The sequence below is a fragment of the Plutella xylostella genome, chromosome 28, assembly GCF_932276165.1.
Source record: "Plutella xylostella chromosome 28, ilPluXylo3.1, whole genome shotgun sequence".
Taxonomy (NCBI): domain Eukaryota; kingdom Metazoa; phylum Arthropoda; class Insecta; order Lepidoptera; family Plutellidae; genus Plutella; species Plutella xylostella.
This window is the reverse complement of record NC_064008.1, coordinates 8,595,537-8,619,916: the sequence shown is the minus strand read 5'-3', so window position 1 is coordinate 8,619,916 and position 24,380 is coordinate 8,595,537. Positions and strand designations below refer to the sequence as shown.

General features: G+C 39.7%; 2 protein-coding genes across 2 annotated transcripts; both read left to right on the top strand.

Annotated features, from left to right (window-relative positions):
• Positions 1-590: 590 nt before the first annotated feature.
• On the top strand, positions 591-9,005 carry LOC105392736 (ATP-sensitive inward rectifier potassium channel 1). The gene is made up of 11 exons (XM_048631444.1): positions 591-843; positions 1,174-1,802; positions 2,098-2,242; positions 2,570-2,761; positions 3,235-3,306; positions 3,935-4,045; positions 4,434-4,540; positions 4,914-5,063; positions 5,446-5,565; positions 8,322-8,420; positions 8,785-9,005. The coding sequence occupies exons 2-11, from the start codon at positions 1,213-1,215 to the stop codon at positions 8,924-8,926; spliced, it is 1,728 nt and encodes a 575-aa protein (XP_048487401.1). The 5' UTR covers positions 591-843; positions 1,174-1,212; the 3' UTR covers positions 8,927-9,005.
• An 889-nt stretch (positions 9,006-9,894) lies between these two features.
• On the top strand, positions 9,895-24,167 carry LOC105396098 (G protein-activated inward rectifier potassium channel 3-like). The gene is made up of 9 exons (XM_048631341.1): positions 9,895-10,516; positions 11,271-11,397; positions 12,704-12,892; positions 13,112-13,183; positions 13,677-13,784; positions 21,751-21,857; positions 22,347-22,499; positions 23,065-23,184; positions 23,782-24,167. The coding sequence occupies exons 1-9, from the start codon at positions 9,924-9,926 to the stop codon at positions 24,092-24,094; spliced, it is 1,782 nt and encodes a 593-aa protein (XP_048487298.1). The 5' UTR covers positions 9,895-9,923; the 3' UTR covers positions 24,095-24,167.
• Positions 24,168-24,380: the final 213 nt, after the last annotated feature.

The window sequence follows — 24,380 nt, the reverse complement described above, 5'->3', positions numbered from 1 at the left end:
CTACATCCTAACTAATCCTAATAATAACTAATAATATATTATAAATGCGAAAGTAACTGTGTCTGTCTGTTACTCTGTCACGCCAAAACTACTGTACGAATTTGTATGAAATTTGGTATACATATGGTCTAGACCCTGAGAAAGAACATAGGTTACTTTTTATCCCGGAATTCCCACAAGAAAACTTTTTAAGGCGAAGTGAAGCTGGCGGGACAGCCAGTGAGTAGTAATACAAACGTGTTTTAATATCGTAATAAATGTTGTAAAAGAAATGCAATCGTTGTTATACCCATGTACTGTACAAACATTATGGTACAAGCTGCTGATGTAGTCTAGTGGTAGAAGCTCTACTTCAACACCAAGAGGTCTCGGGTTCGATGCAAACTCACGAGCAATTAAAAAGTTCCAGTACTTATATATATGGAACTTCGATGACAGGTAAAACTTTTCCATTGCTCGTGAGTGTTTTTCAAATTGCATAGACAGAAGATTTTATAGTAACATAGAGTTGTATTAATACTTAGTAGAGTATTCGTAATGATTTGTTGACGTAGATCGCACTTGCTATACAAAGTAATTTCCTATTACTTTGAATAAATTGAATAGCCCTGGTAATAGTCCCGTGGTTTACAACAGAATAGCCCATAAACAAGGTCATTCGTCACTCCAGCGCCGCTCTCTTCACACTATTACATACATTATGTACACAGTGTTATGTACATAGCTATAACTGATACATAGATAACAGAAGATAATGGTGATTAAAGATCTTGATAGTTAGTGCTTGGGAGAAATTAACCTTTACAGGTTTTGCGTGTTGAAGTCGAAGACTCGTTTTGTGATGTGAGTTTTGTGAAAAACATTGGTGTTATGGCAAGCGTGCGATAAAAGATTAAGACTAAAATAAATTTTGAATTAGTGCATTTTCAATACCAAGAGTATGCCAGGAAACTGCATTACATACCTACTTAAATTGTATTTTATCCGTAACTAGGTTACATTACTTTACTTACGTAATTATTACTTGTGTGTTTGCACATTACATTTGTTTACCTTTTCTATCAAGGGCAATAAGATTACTGGCTCATTTAAAAAAAAGTGGTTGGGATGCACTGTAAAAGTAAACTCAAGGCTTATTTGTTTAAAAACTGGCACAGTGTTTAATTTTTTCAGGGAATAACAGAACGTAATTCAACTGAAATTGAAACAAAGATGGAACATGATGCATTTGTAGATAAGGCAGATACAGACTATTTGGAAGTAAACAGACTGTACGACGAATGTTTGACGTATTTGGAAACAGTAAAAGCGGCGTATGCACAGACATTCAACACAAACATCAATAGAAAACTATTTGAAACTGATGAAGATGATGATTATGACGAAATAGATTCACCTGGATATGAAACTGACCAGAGAAAAAATGATTTTACGAATAAAAGAAGCGAATCATTTGTTTATGAAGTACCTAAAGCAGATTTCAAAGTAGAAAATGAAATAATAAAACCACACGAAAGTAAAACACAAAGTACCGATGAAGTTTCAAAAACCGATAACGATTTAAGTAATTTAACTAAAAAACAGAATCTTGATATAAAACCACAAAAAGACGCAATAAAATCAGTTAGTAACGAGGAAATACGATCGGAGCGGTTAAGAAAGTTTTCTCAACAACTTCCAAAGATCATAATAACTCAAAGTAATACAAGTTTAAGCAAGAGAAAGGAAGAAGTTGACAACTTGAGAAAACGACATCAGGCCAGACCTCCCATCGATAAGAGGAAACGAAATCCTAACCTTGGGTAAGTCTTGATTTACAACCAAATATACAAAAACTGGGTAATCATGTTAGGTAGCAGCACGCAGCTTTATCTATCTTTAAAATCTGACACAACTTTTATAAATCCATGCTAGTCAAATAAGCAATGCTGCTGGTTTTTTATTGCTAGTGTATGAATATGCTTTAGCCGCTGATTTTCATTACCTACTTATATTGTTCTTCATACTCGTACCTCAAGTATATTCCACCATAGTCCTCATGTTCCATGATATCCATCTGTAATTCACGATGATGATTTTCCCCTTCACTTGTTTCAGCTCTCGCCCTTCCGTCCGCTATAAAGCTGGCTATGGTGACTACCCCAAGCGTTTGGTCTCCAAGAGTGGTTTGGAGAATGTCGCTCTTATCTCCAACGTCCCTTCTGAGAACATTCGCATGTTGAATGATACTTTTCATACTCTGGTCAGTTTATATTTAACTACTTTTTTTACTTTATTCAATCATCATAGTACATCCATTATTGCTTTGGTTGAATTATTTATTATTATTTAAGAGTCTTAGTTCCCGCAACCGGGTATATGTTTTGTTAAGACACGACCTTTGCCTTCCTCTTAAGTTGGTGTACACACACAGCTTTTTCTTGGTCTCACTCTTCCTCTTTTCCTTCTTTTAATAGCATTAAGTAATTTCAATTACTGACACAGTATTTTCTTCGTCCGCAGTTGCTAGAAACCCCATCATCTCTTCACCATCTAATGCAATTCAAACCTCCTCCCCTTCACCCTGCAGATCAACATCCGCTGGCGCTGGATCGTCTGGGGCACCGTCTTCGTCCACTTCGCCATCTGGCTCGTGTTTGCTGGTTTCTGGTACATCGCGGCGCTGGCCCACTACGACTTCGAGCCTGACCCTCCCAGGAAGACCTGCATCACGGGGGGCAATGACTTCACGACGATATTCTTGGCTTCTGTTGAGGCTCAGGTAGGGGATAAGCTAAGCTATAGAAAGTTCAATAGATTAATATGTGCTGGATCCCAACCCAGTTTCGATTTGATGCGTACGACTGTACGTATGCCTAGTACTGATGCAAGTTTCACACCACGCTTTCTTAATTTAACTTAAATATTTGTCTGAAAAAGTTACTTTCATTCTTTTAAAAGTTTATTCACGCCAGTTTACAATGTCGATCCTTCTATTCAGTTATAGACAGGATGTATGAGACATATCCCATTATTGATGATTGTTAATTCGACTTAATCGATTGAATTCGCTCTGCCATTGGAAACTAATTCAGTTTTGATTGAGCTAACAATTGCCTGAAAATTACGATAAATTTATGTAGGTACTAGACGTCTAGACATTTAAAAAAGAACTTCATAGCAAGCAATCATACTCATTAGCTACTACATTGAATCACGAGTGGAAGTTTTATTTATTTTACTTCATAATTTCAGACAACTATTGGTTTCGGAGACAGAACAATAGATGAAGAATGTCCAGAATCAATATTCTTATTCATCATGCAGGCAAGTACACCTTAAAGTCACTCAAATAGGTATAAGTAATAACAATAACAACCAGTTTATTTTAATAGGTATTTAAGTAAACTGAAACACCAGCGCGGTGTCCTTGGCTGTGGCCAAGGGCGCTGCAATAGCTGAGTGGACGCCTTTTTGGCGGACAGCAAATTTATACGTAAGTTCTGTATTATGGTGTATAATTAAGTATGATTGCTGTCCTTCTAAATGAAGTTTTTCTTTATCTTTAAACTAATTTGAAACACGGAATATATTATAAATTGTCATAAAATAAAGTACCTAATTGGCATATTCTATACATGGCTAAGGACATAGGTACTCGATCGACTACCTAAATACAGGTCTCACGAATATAAATCAACCCAATCAATACAATAAGGCCGGCTCTACACGTCTGCCCCAATACAGACCTCAACACTACTCGTCCAACATGTGGATCTATAAAATTGCATTGGTCCGGTTGAACCTTTTTACAAACTACTCTTCTTTCGTAAACGGCCTTTTGTATTGGGGGAAAAGCGGAGAACAAAAAAGCCAACGAAAAACAAAAAATATTAATCGATAATGAAATATTAAACAATATTAAAATTTCCTATAATTTCCTGGTCTGTTCCAGTTGATCCTGGGCACGGGTCTGTCCGGGGTGCTGACGAGCGTGGTGTACGCTAAGCTCACCCGCCCGGAGAAGCTGTCCCGGGACGGAGTCGGCTTCAGCAAGAACGCTGTGGTTTGTACTCATCATCATCATCATTCCACTGCTGGACGTAGGCCACTCCCAAGGAGCGCACAACAACTCGGGCTGAAGTTGGCTTCATCAAGTGACCTGTTCTTCATAATCATCAGCTCTTCATTTCTATCACCTGCTCCTAACCGTCAATTCTATTGCTAGATATAAACCTCTCCCAAGGAGTGCCACTCACTCTTTTCTTGGCCTATCTCAAATCCTAATCCAGACACTACCTACCGGCCTAAACTATTTTTTTACCGTAGTGAAGCGCACAGAGCACGACAAGGTATTCAGCACTTGTTCTCAAGTCGCTGCATATGAGCGCGCAAGACAGATATAACTGTCACAAGAGAGTAAAAGAGACATAACGCATGTCATCTGTTTCTAGATCAGCATGAGAGACGGCAAGCTGTGCCTCATGATACGAGCTTGGGACCTCAACTACGACCACATCATCGGGTCTGACTTCAGCGCTCACTTCGTCAAGACTTACAGGTGTGTAAAGAAACTGTTTTTATCTGAAACCTGTACGTATACTGCTTAAAATAAGTCCATGGTGTAGAGTGTGATGTCATACCATTCGTCCACGGCATTCATTTTTCAGCATTCGATTTATAGGGGCAGATAGCATTCTATTCCGTGTTTGTCTATAAAGCTCCTCTACTAGCCTTATCTTGTCTGAGCGCGGACAGGTCATCAGCAAATTACCCAAAAGACTTCTAACTTCTACGACACCTGTTAATGATGACCAATTTTAACCTAGCTATTTGGTATCTAACTGAAGCGTAGAACGCCATTTACCAATTTAAGGCTCCTTTCATGTACCCTGGTCTTCAACTAGAACTAAATTTCAGCTCTTTCTCTCCAGAACGAAGGAGGGCGAGGTGATCCGCTACTTCGCGCAGAGCCTCGTGCTGCAGCAGCGCCAGTTCCTGCTGTGGCCCGTCACCATCGTGCACGTCATCGACGAGGATAGTCCGCTGTATAGTATGACGCCTGACGACTTTGCTAGCTTCAGGTATGACGCCTGACGACCTTGCTAGCTTCGGGTAATGGCAGGGCGACTTCGCTACCTTCAGGTTATGGCAACTGCCTTTGTGGAGCCATCATTATGATCATCGGCTCGTAATCATCCATTGCTGGCATCAGAGGGCTTTCAACTCTCCCATCCGTTGCCATTTCATGGTCCACACTCAAGAACTTGCTTTTCCCACTGGTCCTTAGCAAACTCCACAAGTGAGCGTTGTATCGTGGGCTTCCGGCTTTCAAAACCATTCTGCTATCCCCAGCCCACTTCGGTCTACTTAGAAGAGTCCTTGCTTTGCTTGAACATCTCCAGTCAATATACCGTATCTAATGAATAATTATTGCCACTAACCAGAAATTACTATTCTTCACAGCTACGAGATCACAATAAGCCTAAAGGGCGCGTCGGCGTCGATGGGCACGTTCACGCAGAGCCAGACCTCGTACCTCCCGGCTGAGGTGCGCTGGGGGTGCCGCTTCCCGCCCGTCGTCAGGTGAGAGGTCTTACTTTTAAATTATACACTCATGAGCTTTGAAAAAGTTCCAGCGCCGTTTCCAGTCTGCTAGCGTCTCAGAATATTCTACTAATATTATAAATTCGAAAGTTTGTGAGTATGTATGTGTTTGTTACTTCTTCAGGGGCGTATTTAAAGATTGCGCGCCCTGGGCTCCTGTAGTTTTCCGCCCCATCAAGGAATGAAAGAAAACAAAAAGAGCAGTGTTTAGTACCTACCGACCTACATAATATATGTAACTATATGAACATTGTGGTGATAGATTTGCATAAATAATGATATCTTTTGAACAAAAAAAAAAGAATTTTCTGGATAGAGTACATTTTAGAACGTTTAGAAATAAATTTGTGCAAGGCGACAGAGTGAGGCATTTTTTTTTCAAAAAAAGTATACTATTCCTCTGGTTCAGAAAAGAACAAAGGCCGGCTTTCTTACTTTAAAAATCCAGCACTGGTCGTTACCAAAATACCTCGGAGTGACCCTGGATAGATCCCTCACGTACAAAACCCACTGCCAAGAAGAGAGTCAGCTCCCGAAACAACCTTCTGCGACGGCTTACGTCTACCAGCTGAGTCGCCTCTCCGCAAATTCTACGAACAAGTAGCCTAGCACTGGTTCTCAGCTGCCGAATTTGCCTGCCCCATATGGGCAAGGTCCGCGCATGCTAGAGAAGTAGATTTTGCTCTTAACGACACAGTTCGTATAGTAACGGGATGCCTCAAACCGACACCGCTCTACAAAATCTACTCTCTGGCTGGGATAGCACCCCCTAGCATACGGCGAAAAGTGGCATGTTCTGTTGAGAAAGCCAAACAAGAATGCGACTCCAGGTCCAGACATCCACTTAACTCACATACTGCCGCACCTTCCCGCCTAAAGAGCCGCAAAGCGTTCCTAAATAATGAGGTGTCCTTAATGGATGAAAACCCACAAAACGCAAGGCTAAGGCTCTGGGAGGAAAAGCAGCCCCATGATCCTTTCCTACCTCTTGAGGAAAAACTTGCTCCCGGTAACAGTCTTCCCTGGCACATTTGGAAGACTCTAAATCGGTTGCGAGCAGAGGTATGCTGCTGCAAGGACAATATTTGCAAGTGGGGCTATACCGTTGGTACCAACCTATGCGACTGTGGCACTGGCACCGCCCCCCAGACTATAGAGCATTTACTCTCCTGTCCCCTGTGCCCTACCACCACCACTCCACTCGGGAAGACTTACTCCAGGCCAACCAGAATGCTACTATCAAAGTTGCTTCTTTTTGGTCTGGACAAATTAAAAAATTCGCATGTTCACTGACACGAAAGAAGAAGTGTAGAGTACCTACAGACCTACATCAATGTAAAAGAACATTCGGCTATGCCATTTCAAAACCTAGTAAGCGCCAACTTTAAAAAAAAAAACGGGTCTTTGATTTATACATTATTTTAAGCGATTGCGCACAAAACTGCATTGTCAGAATATCAAATAACCGCTTAAAAACGAAAATAAAAATTCTTAAAACCTAGTAGCTCCACCCTGCGCGCGCAAAAATGTCACGAAAACCATTTTAAAACATAGTAAGAGCCACCAACCATTTTAAAACATAGTAAGTGAAAATGATGACTTACTGTGTTTTAAAATGGTCAATGGCTGATACTAGGTTTTGAAATGGTCAGCAAAGGTAAATTTTCGCCCGTTAATTTTAAGAAGTCACAAATGGCATACATTATAAAAAAACTTTTTAAAAAAAAAAATATCAGATATTTCAGAACCTGTATCTTTGAACCAATGAGACCTAGAGAGTTGAATTAAAAGTAGAACATAAGGAAATTTTGTCTTCATTATAAAAGCCATAGAGACCTTTCTCGTCAGAACCTTTCTACTAGCCCTATTTTGCATAAACCAAAAAAAAACTCAAACATAGTGAACTAACTTTAGCTCAAAATTTAGGAAATATTGTCTAATTTAAGGCAGCCATAAATAATATTCATGTCAGACATGCCTTCGTAATATGGCGATTTAGTTAATATAGATAAAACAAAAAAACAAACTTAAAAATATGCCGGTATTTCAACTATTACTTATAGTGCGGTCGTGTAAAAGTGCTGCAATTTTTTTTTTTTTTTTAAATCCTCCAACCTAAAGTCTAAGGGCGGCCTACCGGCCGCCCCTGGGGCGCCCTTCGCCGCCTGCCGCCCCGGGCTGTAGCCCTTTTAGCCCTAGGGTAAATACGCCCCTGTACTTCTTCACGTCAAAACGGCTGAACCAATTTTAACGAAAGGTATGGAGTTAACTCACACCCTGGATTAACATATAGGCTACTTTTTATCGCGGTATTCCCACGGGTAAACTTTTTAAGGCGAAGCGAATCTCAGAAGTGCTATTATCTTAATAAAATTATGAATGAAATATATTTTTTAAATGGGATAACTTCATGTATACCTTTCGTAAGTGGATGATTATTGGTTTTTAGTAGCTTTTGACTGGACTAAGTATTTAATCTTCGGCAAAACTGCGAAAGAAACCGCGAATGCTCGTTGATTGATAATCTTTTACCAAATTATGCTCCAATCCATACCAGCACTTTCAGTTTCCCCGTATTAAAAAAAATTCTTTATTCAAGCATATTTTGCTCAGTGTCATTCTAAAGAAACATACTTATATTTTTCTTCTATGGTACTAGTTATTATTCTGTGCTTCTACTAACTGCAGCGGAGTTCCCAGCATGCTTTGCTTACTAATGATTAATTTGTCGCCAGGTTCGACCGTCGTAAGCAGAAGTACGTAATAGATCACAAGAAGCTGAACCAAATAGAAGAAGCACCCACACCGCTCTGCAGCGCCAGCCAGATGTTCAGGTAATACCTGGCCACCGTACTTACTGTATAATATAAGGCACATAGGTGAAGAAACAATATGAAAATGGATTATACCAGTGGGAGTGCGAAGGAGTATTGACAGATCTAAGAATATATATCAAGAAAGCAGGAGCACTTTTACAAATTCTTCTTCTAGCGCTGTACAAACAAAGGCGGCAAACATCTCATTGTCATCACGACCCATTACGTCTCCCCTGCTGGGGCACGGGTCTCAGAGAGTTGTCGGGTAAGTGGGCAACCCGACTGCCACATGTTTTCAAGCTGCCCGAAGGCCTCTGACTAGGCTCAACGACCGCTGCCGAAACATCTAACTAAATGTAATACAACATTCTCCCTGTTCCAGTTCTTCAGAGAAGTCAGACGCGAACCCCGAGCGGCCCCCCACGCCGAGCCGGCCTCCCACGCCGGGCAGCTTCACGGACCAGGTCTCGATGTTCCACCTGCAGAGGTCCTCGTCCTTCAGGAATAATGAGATCAAGTCGTGATGCAGAGCCAGGAGTGGACACGGGCCAGGGGTTAGACTGTTTACTCAGTTCTAGTCCTGAAGCTGCTACACGGGTTCGGTATCGACGTTGATAAACTCGTTGCACACTCCACCAATCACAGCTCCGTATTCATGGCGAATCGAGATATAGTGACGTTTATCTAAGTCGATAACAAACCCGTGTAGCGGCAGCTGGTATATATTTAGATAAAACAGTGTCCATCGCCATATAATAACTGTTGAAGTAGGTATTATGGTAAATTCTAGATCCTTTTATTATAGGTATAGATTCGAATGAAAGTATTATGTTACGTATAAGTTTGTATAAAATAATTTATTTAGAAATGTTTATTATAATTTAAAGTCATGTACATACCCGTTATACAACTTTATCATTTAATAAATTAAATAAATAATTATATAAAAAAATTACACTGTTTTTTTTTATTGCAAACCCAAACACGAGAGCCAAAGACTCAATAAAAACTGAAAAAATATAAACATAACTTCAAGAACAAAACAAATAGAAGAGTCAATGTACCTGGCATATCTAGGCCATGCAGGTATCTAGCAGCACAAGACAATACGCAAGTACTAGCCTTATCTCGACTGAGATACAAAGGTACACCTTATCACGACTCCTTACAGATAATAGTGGCAAAACAGGCGTCAATCCTACAACACATTTAATACAACTTTATAGACGGTCTCAAAGGAACAGATTTGTAAATAAAACACGAGTTAATTGTAGTAAAAAAGGAATGAGTGAAAGTGATATAAGTTTGTGAGTTGCAACTGTGTAAAGTTCAGTGACGTTGGATGATTCTACAGCTGCGTTATAACAACGACCAATGAGGAACCTTGAAGACAATCAGTTTCCTACGTTGGATAGTTTTTGAAGTGAAAATTCGCGCGAAATTCAAACTAACTAATTATAAAAAACTTCAACCATGAAATAAATGTTTGTTTTTGTCATTAAGTTAGTTTAAAAAACTAATATGAACAACAACAACTTCTCCGAATACGAACCCCCTCAAGGTAGAAGAGGAAGCGCCAGGCGTGGCAGCAGAACTCTAGAAAGATCTTTGAGCTACTCAGAGGCAATCAGAGGAAACGGCTCCGGAAGATCCTCCATAGAAATCCCAGCCATCAACAACACAGAAGTCTACACAAACGAGGAGTTGAAAAAACAATACAGAATATCACAAACGTACGTCGAAGGAAAGGAAATCACTTTCCCAGTATTCGGCCACACGGATTACGATAATGGACTTTCTGAAAATGACACTCAAGATTCAGATTCCGATGATGAAGACAATGGAACTAATGGACTAGTAATGAGAATTGATGTGGAAAGAACGGAGGATGATGATACTTCAACTCCAAAGTACACATCTCCAAGCACTAATACCGTTCATGTCTCGAATGCTTCAACCAGACAGATGTTCAGTCCGATGCCTTCAGAAGATATTTATGAAAGCATTGTTGAGGAAAGTATTTATACGACTCCAGAATTCACGTCGTCAACGCAAGGGACCGGCCGATCCACGCCTTATACCAAGAGGAAACGACGAAGTGCAAAGCTGCATAGGTAAGTTTTTTCATACACCTCTTCATAGGCCTCTAATGGCTATAGAAAACTATACTATGAATTTTCAAAGGTGTAGTAAATAATTGATTAAATAGAAGATAATTGATTAATTCGGCCTATTTTATATTATTTTAAGAAACCTTGCCCATGCCAATACTTCGATTTATCTACTTATCTTTACCAAAAACAAAGTTTGGATAAGATAACTATATATTTAGTCATGTGTTTCGGCTCTGTTTTATTTACCTTAATAATAATATACAAGGTGGGGCGAAAGTAATCACTCGGTGTTCTTATGTTGTTAGAAAATAAAGTTTTATAAAGTTGTCACAAGCCACGTTCATTCCAAGACTATATCATTGTATTGAATTGAATGACTCTTGAGGAGACTCTTCGTGTACCTCACATGGGCTGACGATGATAATGATGTTCTATCTAACTATCGTGGCGAGCAAATTTTCATTCGATCAAATGATGATGTTCTTCATGTCGTGTAGATGGCAACTGTCAGACTTGCGCGGCCCAGTGCCCTCTGGTTGGCCTTGAGGAGGTGGTCTCGGGTGCAGGTTTCAATGATGATGTTGAAAAAGATATTAATAACGAAGATGTTTTTAGTAATAATGATGATGTAGAAGAAGAAGTTCCTATTTATAATGATGATGACGTTGAAGAAGATATTAATAACGGAGATGTTTGTAATATTTATGATGTAGAAGAAGATATAACTGTTAATGATAAAACTGCACATTTTCAGACGGCGCACGGGGCGGGCGCGCCGCTCGCGCCGCGTGGTGCTAAAGGGCGGGGAGGAGAACGTGCCCGTCCGTAGCAACATCCCCGCCAAGTCGCTCAAGTACATGCGGGATATCGTCAACACTATCGTAAGAGAGAGATATACCTATAGAATAAGTAAGAGGCCCGGACACAAAAACTTTCAAAACTGCCGCAAGTTTTTTCGATACGACGTCGCAAAAAAGAATTTTGTGTTCGGGACCTAAAGATAGGCTAGTCTAGCCTAGCTACTGCATCTGCTGCTATTGATGAGAACGTGCCGGTGCGTAGCAATATCCTCGCCAAGTCGCTCAAGTACATGCGGGACATCGTCAACACTATCGTAAGAGAGAGATGACAATATTTCTGGAAGCCCGAGCATAAGGCGCAAGACTTGCTCGCCAAGACAAAGACGGAAAACTTTCGTCATGTTGTTCTTATTGTTGTTCTTATTGATATGTGCCCCATGCTGGGATTTCTGAATGCAATAGGGCTATCAGACAAGCTAGTCTGGGATACCCTTCGGCCTGTACGACCGTCGAACTAAGACGGGTGGCCGTGGCCGGTAGTAGATGGACGAGGAAGGTTAAGGTCGGAGTGCTGTGGCGCCCCCTGGAGAGACCTGTATCACCTCATTCACGCCGAATCCCATAATTACCCGACTGCTGAAGGAGGAGGGTAATGTTTTTTCCGATATCAATAATCCTTCACAAGGATATTTCAAAGCTCTTCTCATTTTTGGCAAAAAAAAATGGTATATTATTATCAACGGCATTTTGATGTACATTTTCCTAATATTTTTACAACAAACCGTGAGTGACCGTGACATCAGCAAAGAGAAATGGAGTAATTATTTTCAATTTTCAGTCGTTGATTGACAGCATGTTAATGGACGAAAACAAATGCTTGCCAACTGAGGTCGTTCACTTTGGGAATATTTTTGAAAATATTTAACAGGAAACATCACTTTAGAGCGGAAAAATAATCCGAAATAAAAAATAAAATAAGATGAAATGGATTGTATTTTGAAAATATCTAGATTTTAGGTGACAATTCAGCAGCGCCTGCTAGAGAATTGGGTAGCAAACCCTAAAGTTTGTAAAACGCTTTATTGATAATCATCATCAGAAAATCTATCACAGTTGCACTATCCTAAAATATAAATAAACCTTATTTGCAACAGAAGGTCATATCAACACTGATCTTACCGAACCTAATGATACTAATTCACCGAAGCTACGCCTAATAGCTTTAGAAGCCACGATCTGTTAAAACCTACCAAAACTAACACTAAAATTACCACCTAACTAATAAAATAGCTAATAACACGACCTTGTCAAAATCAACCAGTCCGATTATCCAAGCCCATTCCACTTAAATCCTCTCACTTTAATTAACACAAGGTTCTATCCGCAGATCAACAGTAAATGGCGGTTCCTCCTTCTCTTTATGGTGACTGCACACTTCGTGTTCTGGTTCATATTTGCGTCGATATGGTTCACTGTGACAAGGTCCTATCAGGACGACATCGGGGATGGGAAGGAGCACTGTGTCACTGGGACTTCTTCGTTTGCTGGCCTGCTGATGATGGCTGTTGAAACTCAGGTAATTTTTCTGTAGTTACTAGTTGTTTGAATATTATTATTATAAATTATGTTTTGCATATAAAAAATATTGTACGAAGGCGAACTTAATACTATTAGCATTCTCTACCATTTAGCCTTTGGTGAGAGGAGAGAAGTTATTATTTTATCAGTTAAGGTATCATTTTTATCAATCTGAGATACGGAACCCTAAAAATAAGGTTTAATATGTTTGTTTCAGATGACAATAGGATACGGGACCAGGTTCCCCAACGAGGAGTGTCCTGAAGCGATCATCATCATGGTGCTGGAAGTAAGTTTAATATACAATAATAAACAATAATATACCTAATGTGTTATTTAGTTATGCAATTACATAAATATTCCCCAATTATATGGTGCTACTCACTGAATACCAATGACTTCCACATTTACACCTCATCCGACAGTTAAGATTTACTAGGCATAACTAGGTACCTAAATGGTTTACCTACGCTACTTACAGACTGTTTATGTGTGTACTGGGTGTTTGAAAAATTTAATTATATTTACTTTGTAACCTGAAAGCCCATATAAAATATATAGGTATATAAGGATATTCTGAACAGAAGTTGTTCCCCTCTTTTCACTATAAATATACCCTTATTGCAATACCCTATATATGATAACACTGTCAAAGTCAAAGTCAATTGCTTTTATTCATCGTATACTTACCTAAACATAAAATTTTCTGATAAAAGTAATTTCTTACAAACTACTCTCACTTCGAAAAGGGGGCTCATGTTATTGTTGCTGTTAATTCTCAGATAGTGGCGGGCACGGCGCTGTCCGGGGGGCTCACGAGCCTGCTGTTCACGAAGCTGGTGCGACCCAACCGACACGTCACGAGTGTGGGGTTCAGCAAGAAGGCTACCGTAAGTAATGACACTAGCATTCGGCTAAGGTCGACAGGCCAGCAGATAAAAGGTGCAGAAATGGAGGTTCCTGAAGTGCAATACTTTAAGTACATACCTAATATGTCCAGCACACCCTGGGCAGTTGGCGACTGACGAGGTGACGTGTGACGCCATGCCATTCTGAGTGGTTGAAACTCAATTACAAACCGTTGACTAGTCCTAGATTGGGTCATCGTTGAGGCGAGATTATAAACCTTTCATTCAAGACTCAGTAAAATAAACTGCTTTAAAGTCATGTTTGGAAAATATGAAATATTTTCTGATAATCTTCGTTCTTGTAATCGTATCGACGTTATGATTTTTGTATTTTGTCGTAATAAAATTTAATATTATCTATCTATTATTATTTAATATTATCGTAATTTAATTTAATATTATCAGCCTATTCACATTTAGAAAAAAAACACGCACTCACGCACGCCTTGTACTAATGTACTCCCTTGCGGGGTAGGCAGAGGTGCATTGCTGCACCCACTTTTCGCCAGAGTGTTATGTTAGTCCCAATGTAATAGGGGGCGGGACTATTGCCATTTTACGGGGCACATCCCAGACCTGAGAACAAATATCTGTGTTTAAACAAATATCTGCCCCAGCCGGGAATCGAACCCGGGACCATCGGCTCAGTAGTCAGGGTCACTAACCACTACGCCATTCGGTCACATTTAGACTGTTTTAAAATTTATATTTTGTTAGTGTAGTGTATATAAGCTATAGTATATATATATATAAGCTATGTATGTAAAGTGTCATGACAGCTGATAGTGTCATGTATCAGCTGGCATGACCAAATAACATGTATAAGTAGTGTAACTATCGGTCAGTGTGCACGTGGCGGCAAACCAACCTTTCCCTATAAAAGGCCAGCGCAGAGGCGACCGGCTCTCAGTCGTTCGCTAGCCGCCACGGAGGCAACACCTCCCGACGTACCTATGTAAGAGTATGCCTAAGTACTGAAACTGTACATACCTGTAAACTGTACTTATATGATTGAAGAGTAAATAAACATATACATTATATACAAGGAGTATCAATTCTACATTGGCGACGAGGGTAAATATATAAACTACATTGGTACTACACACCAGGTAAACATATATGTATGTATGTGTGTGTGTGTATGCATATATATATATATATGTATATGTATGTATATATACGTATATAACAGTATATAAATACTTGTGTGTTTTATCACTGTATACAAGCATATATACGGTATATAGTATATAACAATGCATATAATTTATATAAAAATAGTATATAAGCGTCATAATGCATATGGGCAAATACATGATATGTATATAAGGGTTATATACTTTATATAGCATATCTATGGTATATTATCTATAAAATTAATAAATATGATCAATTTTATCCTATATACATGTGGTACATAACAGAATGTATGTTTCATATGCATTATGTTGAGTTTAATAATCCATATAAAGAATATGCACGTGTTATTTTTGGTAAAACTTATAAACAGAAGGGAAGGATCAATCGTTATTGGATATCCTGGTTAATGGAAGTTCCAAACTTTATGGTCGTCCTGCTTAAAGGATGGACTAAACATTATGGTTATCCGAATTAATGGAAGTACCAAATGTTACAGTCGTCCTAGTTAATGGAAGGACTAAACGTTATGGTTATCTGAAGAAATGGAAGGACCAAACGTTATGGTCGTCCTAGTTAATGGAAGGACCACATGTTATGGTCATCCAAGTTACAGGAAGGACCACTTGTAATGGTTGTCCTAAATATAGCAAATTATTGAATGGAAGGTCCAAATATCATGGATGTCCTATATATATTTTAAAGAAAACCTTTTCTTCAGATATAACACGTGCATAACCTATGAATAAAATAACCATAGAATCTGTTGCATTGATATATTGACCTACATTATTGATATATATTTTATTTTAGATTGAAGATGTCAAATCTACCACCATTGGACAACTTTGATTGTGATGGTGATCCCTCTGGCGTAGGCCTAAAATGGGAGAAATGGAAGCGTGGGTTAAATATCTATTTGGAGGCAGCCAATATCGATAAACCAGAGAAGAAACGAGCTACGCTACTACACATGGGTGGTCTCTCTTTACAAGAGATATATTACAACGTACCTGGCGCCCATGTAGAGAGCAACGAAGACCCAAACACCGATATCTACCAGATTGCCGTAAGCAAACTAGATGAATATTTCGCCCCCAAACAAAGTAGGGTCTACGAAAGGCATGTTTTCAGACTGATGAAACAAGAAGGAGGTGAAAAGTTCGAGAAATTTCTCATCAGATTGCGCAAGCAAGCCGACCGATGCAAGTTTGCTAACAAGGATGAAAGCCTTATCGACCAAATCACCGAAAAATGTGCGTCGGTTGAGTTGAGAAAGAAAATACTGCAAGCCGGTGATAGCGTCACACTTGATTCCATTATCCATGACGCCAACACTCTTGAAAGCGTCTCTCGTCAACTGGATGAATTTGGCAACAAGAATTCTGAGGTAACAATTAACAAAATCCATGCAAGGAAAAGTACCTTCAACCATTCTGCTTCTGGGAGGAGCAATGACAAAAGGAGATGCATTCGATGTGGCAACGATCACCTTGGAAAGTCATGTCCAGCCATAGGAGTGAAATGTAATAAATGCGGAAAAAAGGGCCACTACGCGAAGTGTTGCTTGTCAGGAAAACCTTTCAAGCGCAGTAACCCAGATTCTCACAAATTGAACGTGCCTGCAAAAAAATCCCGTGATTCGGAAACAAATAACGAAGAGATTGATTATGTGTTCCATTTGGATGACGACACAAACATTAAATGCATTCTAGGGGGAATAGAAGCAAACCTATTGATCGATTCGGGAAGTAAGTGCAATCTCATTACGGACAAAACCTGGAATCAACTGAAAAGCCAGAAAATCAACGTGCATGACCAAGTGAAGTCACCAGACAAGGTATTTCTGGCATACGGCAGTAACCAACCACTGGTCGTCCTTGGGTCATTCAAAACAACGATCAGGATTCATGATAAAAATGAAGTAGCTACATTCTTCGTGATCAAAGATGGCACCAAAGATCTTCTTGGAAAAGTCACAGCAATGGCACTTGGAGTATTGCATATTGGATTAAAAGTGCAGGATGTGCTACACACAGCAGAAACAGCTATACCGTTTCCAAAATTTAAAAACGTGCTCATTGAGATTCCAATCGATACGACTGTCAAGCCAGTTGTCCAACCTTATAGGAGGGTTCCTATACCCTTAGAACAAAAGATAAATGACAAATTAAACCATCTCGTACAAGCAGAGATCATAGAAAAGGTTGAAGAACCATCCAAGTGGGTTTCACCTATGGTACCGGTTCTCAAAGAGAACGGCGAAGTTCGAATCTGCATCGACATGCGACGCGCAAATACTGCAATCGATCGAGAAAACCATCCTTTACCAACAATGGATCAGCTACTGCCAAATTTCAGGAAAGCGAAACTCTTTTCTCGACTTGATATAAAGGATGCTTTTCATCAACTTGAGATACATCCAGATTCGCGTTATATTACGACATTCATTACCAGCAAAGGACTGTTCAGATACAAACGGCTCATGTTCGGAATTTCTTGTGCACCAGAGATATTCCAAAAAACTTTAGAACGGATACTAGCTGGGTGTGAAGGAACAGTAAACTTCATAGATGATATTGTTATTTTCGGATCTGATGACATAGAACACGATAAAAGACTTCAACAGACTCTGAAAGTCCTGGACGACAATGGTGTCTTACTAAACCAGAAGAAATGTCTCTACAAGATAAAGTCAATTCAATTCCTTGGACACACGCTCTCTCCAAATGGTGTGAAACCTTTGGCCAAATACGTGACGTCAATACAAGAATTCAGGGCACCTTCTACCTTAGAAGAGTTACAGAGCTTCTTGGGACTTGTTAACTTTGTGGGAAAGTGGATTGCAAATTTAGCAACATTTACAGAACCCCTAAGGAAACTTCTGCGGCTAAAACTAGGTAAAAATGCCAATATTACCAATATATGGACCGAGGAACAGAACAAGGCTTTTAATGAACTGAAGTCGTGCCTGAGCAATATAAAGACCTTGGGATACTATGACCCAGCCGATAAAACCCAAGTAATTGCCGATGCAAGTCCAGTGGGTCTCGGAGCAGTCCTCATTCAAACTGACTCTAGTGGAAGCAGAATCGTAGCCTACGGAAATAAAAGTTTGAGTGATTGTGAGAAACGATATTGTCAGACTGAGAAAGAAGCATTAGCATTGGTGTGGGCAGTTGAACATTTCAACATATATTTGTATGGCAAGGAGTTTGAGCTAGTAAGCGATCACAAACCTCTAGAAGTCATATTTGGCAAACACTCCAAACCGTGTGCTCGCATCGAAAGATGGGTTTTGCGACTTCAGTCGTATAAATATAAAATAATATACAAACCAGGGAAAAGTAACATTGCAGATCCTTTATCCAGGTTATGTGTCGGTAACAAGAAAGAAAAGTTCGACATTACTAATCATGTAAATCAGATTGTCGAATATGCAAGACCTGTAGCAGTACCACTTCAGGATATCGAGAGATTCTCTGAGAATGATGACGAGATAACAAAAGTGAAACAAGGTTTATATCAACAAAGTTGGGATCCTTCTGTAAGCAGTTTCAAAATATTTGAAACCGAACTTTGTTTCCAAGATAATGTATTATTGAGAGGTAATAAGATCGTTATCCCAACAAAACTCCGTCAGCGAGTATTGGAAGCTGCGCATGAAGGACATCCGGGTATTGTGGCCATGAAAAATCGATTACGCACGAAAGTTTGGTGGCCTAAAATGGATAAAGAAGCTGAACAATTAGTGAAGCATTGCAAAGGGTGTACTTTAGTATCAGCTCCCAACCCACCAAATCCAATGAAGAGACGAGAACTACCTGTAGAACCATGGGTCGACATAGCCATGGACTTAATGGGCCCCTTACCATCCGGAGAATATATTTTTGTGGTGATTGATTACTACACTCGCTACAAGGAGGTCAAAACTTCAAGGAACATCACTTCAGCTGAAATAATCAAAATGCTAAAAGAGATGTTTTCTAGGTTAGGGTTTCCTAGAAGCATTACCGCAGATAACGGAAAGCAATTCACTAGTGAAGAATTTAAGACTTACCTTCAGGAATGTGGTATCACCCTTTACAGCACCATACCATACTGGCCCCAGCAAAATGGAGAAGTGGAGCGACAAAACCGGAGCATTTTGAAAAGAATCAAAATAAGCCAAATTGAGCGGAGAAATTGGAAGGAAGAACTTTTTAACTACTTAATGATGTACAACAGTACACCTAACACGACAACGGGTAAGACACCATCTGAACTCTTTTACAGAAGACAATTTAGAGACAAAATACCTTGCGTGGCTGACATAGCGAACAAGCAAAGTATAGACGACTCGGAAGTTAGAGATAAGGATAAAAAGCAAAAAGAACTTGGCAGAATCTACAGTGACCATAAAAGGAAAGCGACAGAACACACATTGACGGAAGGTGATAAGGTGTATGTTAAAACCCTGGTAAAAGAAAACAAACTAACACCTAATTTTTCCCCAGCTTCTCACACTGTAACTAGGGCAAAGAGTAATACCGGTGATGTTGAAATACGTAATGACTTAACAGGTCAGCAATACCGAAGGAATGTAGTACATTTGAAAAAGGTAGAGGGACAGTGGAAGAGTGTGAATAGAGATGAAAACGATACCATTAATGAAGAAGTAGATGAAGAAAAAAGCAATGAATAAATAAACAAAATTTATAGTTAGAATTGTTGATTATGATAATAAGATAAATAAGCATGTATATTGTAATAGAAGGAAAACATAAACTGTAAATTATATTTTGATAGTATAAGAAAACTATTGATTAAAGTTGATTCAAAATCTATTAAAAATATCAAAACTAATAAATATAATATTAAGCGATATAATTATGAGATAATTAGTAATTTATCAGCTATGTATTTTTTAAGTGAAAAAGGAAGAGATGTAGTGTAAGCTATAGTATATATATATAAGCTATGTATGTAAAGTGTCATGACAGCTGATAGTGTCATGTATCAGCTGGCATGACCAAATAACATGTATAAGTAGTGTAACTATCGGTCAGTGTGCACGTGGCGGCAAACCAACCTTTCCCTATAAAAGGCCAGCGCAGAGGCGACCGGCTCTCAGTCGTTCGCTAGCCGCCACGGAGGCAACACCTCCCGACGTACCTATGTAAGAGTATGCCTAAGTACTGAAACTGTACATACCTGTAAACTGTACTTATATGATTGAAGAGTAAATAAACATATACATTATATACAAGGAGTATCAATTCTACAGTTAGGTACATACCTAAGTAGTTTATTATAACTGTATTTATTGCGATGACTGTACTATCTGACTCTATTATATTGATAAGTGTGTAAAAACAGTATGAAGGTAGAAAACTATCTACTTATTGAGTGACAAATGAATTCTAGTAAAACAAAACACCTACTCGTACTACATACACTTTTACCCCCAAACAATCTTCAACAACTTTTCAGGCCCATTTACTCTTACCTTCTTATTAATGCCGCCTTCAGTACTGAAATAACGACGAAATGAAAGTTTCAGCCTGTAACTTTCCTCGTAAGATGGCGTAAGCGGACGCTTTTCTACATCGCGGTATGGTTTGGTTTTTCCTCTAAGTTATAGCGGGTTCGTAACTTGTACCTACAACTGGGGTTGTGGGTGACATTGCTTCCATTCGTCCTTCCACAAAGAAGAATGGAAGCTGAAAATATACTAATAAACAAAAATTCAGGCCCGATTTCAAATTTAATTCAAGTGTGTGTTTAGTCCATAGGCTTTATTATTGTTTTAAATCAAAAGTTTTAAAGTAATACATCAGATGATTCCCTGACAGTACATCTTACTAACATAACTTATTATACAAGGGAAAGTTTTATAAAATGTCTGTTTGCGGAAAAAATAAAGAACGGATCCTTTTGGCGGATTTGCCTGAGCTTTGGTATGCAATAAGCTGACACCTTGAATTAATTACCACATAGATTTATTCTTTTTTTGTACATCTTATTACCTATTTTTCCTGAACATCCTGCGGGTTCACTGGCAGAAAAATTTAAGATATTTGTAATAAATTTATTTTTAACCCGGAATTCCAATTTTAAACATTTCAATAGGAAGCGGGGTTTGCGATCTTGATCATGAAAATGCAATAAATAACAATAATTACCATGTTTTATTTTATAATCTTTACTTAGATATAGGAATGGTGGTATCTCGGTCGGGTAAGCGCCTCTTCTCACGCCAGAGACTAATGCTGGTTCGAATTCCGGCGCTGACATGTACCAATGACTTTTTTGGAATTTATAAGTACAATGTATATCATCGCTTCTACGGTAAAGGAAAACATCATGAGGAAACCTGCAAGAGTAGATTGCAATCTGTGTACCAGAAGCTTTACATTATTAAAACACGGTGATACAGCTTGCGATCCATCACGTGAGTTCAAATGTACAGGGAAAAGCGGGTGACTCGCTTGCGAGTTACCTCTGACTACTCCTTCGGGGATTGTTGATAGTCGTGAGCATAATGTATAGGTATACCTATAATAATATGTATGTAAACATTTCAAGAGGAAGCGGGCCTCGCGGTCATCTATTACTATTACAAAATTAAATACACCCAGAGACCTCATACGATGACGTAATATAGAGACCCACGACAGTTCATGTTTACCATGTTTTACGCAATAAAGTATTCTATTCTATTCAGACAAAAGTTAAGTTTGCAACCGCCGAAACCTGAAAGTAGTGAAATTTTAGGTCTCTGGGTTTCAGAACGTTAACAATAATACCGGAATGTTAATGACCTCCGCAGGTGTGTCTCCGCGACGGGCGGCTGGTGCTGCAGTTCCGCGTGTGGGACCTACAGCAGGTGCACCTGGTGGGCAGCGCCGTCACCGCCTACATGCTCAAGCCGATCAGGTACGTTAAAAGCGGTGTACGAAAAGATGTTTGTGAAACCGATACGCTGAACAAGAGTTGCTGTAGTTAGTTGGGCATCGCGGGCAGTGATAAAACACCAACATTTTAAACCCAAGCACTGTCCATCAACGCGGTTGGTTTGCCAAAACAATGTTTCACTAATAGCATTGTTAGCAGGCTATTATAAGTCAACTTTAGTTTATTTATAGATCCTTGTAAATATAATCCCATCAAAAACAATACTTGTCAAAAACCAAGTCTCGCAACTCAGTTGTTCTACGGTAAAAAGTTGTAAGATCCGTGCAATACCAAGTCTTATCCATGTAATACTTAAGCGACTTCCTGTCTTACGCAGCACGTTACAATAAGCCAAATCCTAGAAAGTTTAAGTCAAAATCAGCGGCAAGGCAGTCTGAAAGCCGCGGACTAAGCCGGTGGCGCCATTATAAGATTATGCTACCCTGACTCCTAACCATTCCCACCCCCCAGGACGCTAGAAGGCGAGGTGGTCCACAACTACATCCAGCAGCTACCTCTACAGCAGGCGAGGGCCCTGCTGCTGTGGCCCGTAACCGTGGTGCACGTGATCGACGAGGCGAGCCCGCTGTATGACCTGTCTGCGCAGAATATGATGGATTATAGGTGAGAACCCTCATCACTAACTTTCTTTATGACAAAGATGCAGGCTCAAATTTCGACCATGACATGTAGACCAATGGTTTATAAATTGGAATTGGTCGTCGAGAAACCTGATATTTAGGGAGGCAGTTTAGGGGTAGGGCTTAAAGGATACGCACAAAGATACCATTAATTGAGACAGGGTACAGGCACTCACAAAATATAATACGCTGTAGAAATCATCTTCAACTACCTACCTACTATTGGCAGAGGCTGCTAAGAAGGACTAGTATAACCTATCCTTGGTCACAAATTTCATGAGTCACGTCACACCACACATGTTGCATTTATGAACGCATGCTTTATAAGAGAAGATTTGGATTGCGTTTTCGCTGTAATAGACTTAAATACACATTCTGATACATGATGTTATTTAGAATAGAATAGAATACTATAATTTTATTGGACGTAAAATTTTACAATTATTTGTCCATTGTCATAATATTACTCTACCCCCATTTCAATGGCTCAGTCACTCTATTAAAATTAAATGTGTTCCATAAACAATACTGTCCCATCCACGTCCCAGGTTCGAGATCGTAGTGTGCCTGAACGGCGCGTCGGCGTCGCTGGGCACCGTGACGCAGAGCCGCACCTCCTACCTCAGCAAGGAGATCATCTGGGGGTACCGCTTCAAGAACGTTATCAAGTGAGTTGAAACGCCGCTTATAGGATGGCGTGGAAAAGATGCTTGAAGAGTTTTCTTCGCTTGTTTGCCTCTTGATAAACTGAGCTTTTCATAAATCTTACTTATATTTTGATATTTATAACCTAAGCAACGTTAAAACACATTCAACACCAAAAGTCGCATAACTTTTTTCATAAAACATGGTTAAAAACACTCAGAGTAGGTAATAGTAATCCTAGGACCCTAAAAAACTGAACTAAAATCGATTTAGCCGTTTAGGAGCAACGCCTCCACAGACAGATACACACAAATGTTAAACTTGTAACACCCATCGGTGTTAAAAATTTTATTTACCAACTACTTCATGAAGTTCAAATGTCGGTAACTGCTACGGTCTATAAATGGCATAGAATAACGAGAATAGGCATCATAATCATGATTTCGTAATCGACCACTGCTGCATTTTTCCTTTATACGCCATAACACTCTGTCCTCGGCCTTCCTCGTCCAGCCACTACAGGCCACCGTCTCACACACTCACTCACTCACAGTCTAAGGTCGTAAGTTGTAAATGTACACAAAAATCTACTTAATTATTAACCAATACAACCCCAACAGATACTCAAAGAAGAACGAAGCCTACATCATCGACACAGAAAACCTGCACACCGTCGAACAAGTAGAGACCCCTCTGTGCAGCGCCATGCATCTCCAAGAATATGAGCGTTCACGGCGGCTCTTCAGCCCCGAGTCTTCAGTCACACAGGGTTCCTCCATCTACCACGAGGGGTCTTTACCGAGTACCTTGTCAAAGTTTGCGGAGTCGCTTGAGTCTCCCAGGTTCGCTAGGACAGGCACGCAGAGAAGCTATGGGTGGGATTATAGGAGCTATCCTGATGGTAGTGAGGGTGTTCAGTCGGCGATGAAGTAGATGTATCATCAAGACCCATCACGTCCCCACTGCTGGGGCACGGGTCTCGGCCAGTGAAGGAAGGGTTTTAGGCCTAGTCCACCACACTGACCCAGTGTTGGTTGGTTGACCCCAACGCATACAGGAGTAGGTGTATGGAATGATGAGTTTTAAAAACGGTGTGATGTTTTATCAGTGAGGTTGGTCAATCATGTGCCCCACGAATGAAGGACGTTTGTTAATGGACTCTGAAATTCCGAAAATGCGTAAAGTTTTATCTGTTGTTTGATATAACAATATCTTCATC

Bases quoted from the DNA above. Each gene is read 5' to 3' on its own strand.
- LOC105392736 (XM_048631444.1), top strand. From the start codon at position 1,213: ATGGAACATGATGCATTTGTAGATAAGGCAGATACAGACTATTTGGAA. The intron at 5,064-5,445 runs GTATGACGCCTG...TATTCTTCACAG, and splicing joins GACGACTTTGCTAGCTTCAG to CTACGAGATCACAATAAGCC. The intron at 5,566-8,321 runs GTGAGAGGTCTT...ATTTGTCGCCAG, and splicing joins CGCTTCCCGCCCGTCGTCAG to GTTCGACCGTCGTAAGCAGA.
- LOC105396098 (XM_048631341.1), top strand. From the start codon at position 9,924: ATGAACAACAACAACTTCTCCGAATACGAACCCCCTCAAGGTAGAAGA. The intron at 13,184-13,676 runs GTAAGTTTAATA...GTTAATTCTCAG, and splicing joins TCATCATCATGGTGCTGGAA to ATAGTGGCGGGCACGGCGCT. The intron at 22,500-23,064 runs GTGAGAACCCTC...TCCACGTCCCAG, and splicing joins CAGAATATGATGGATTATAG to GTTCGAGATCGTAGTGTGCC.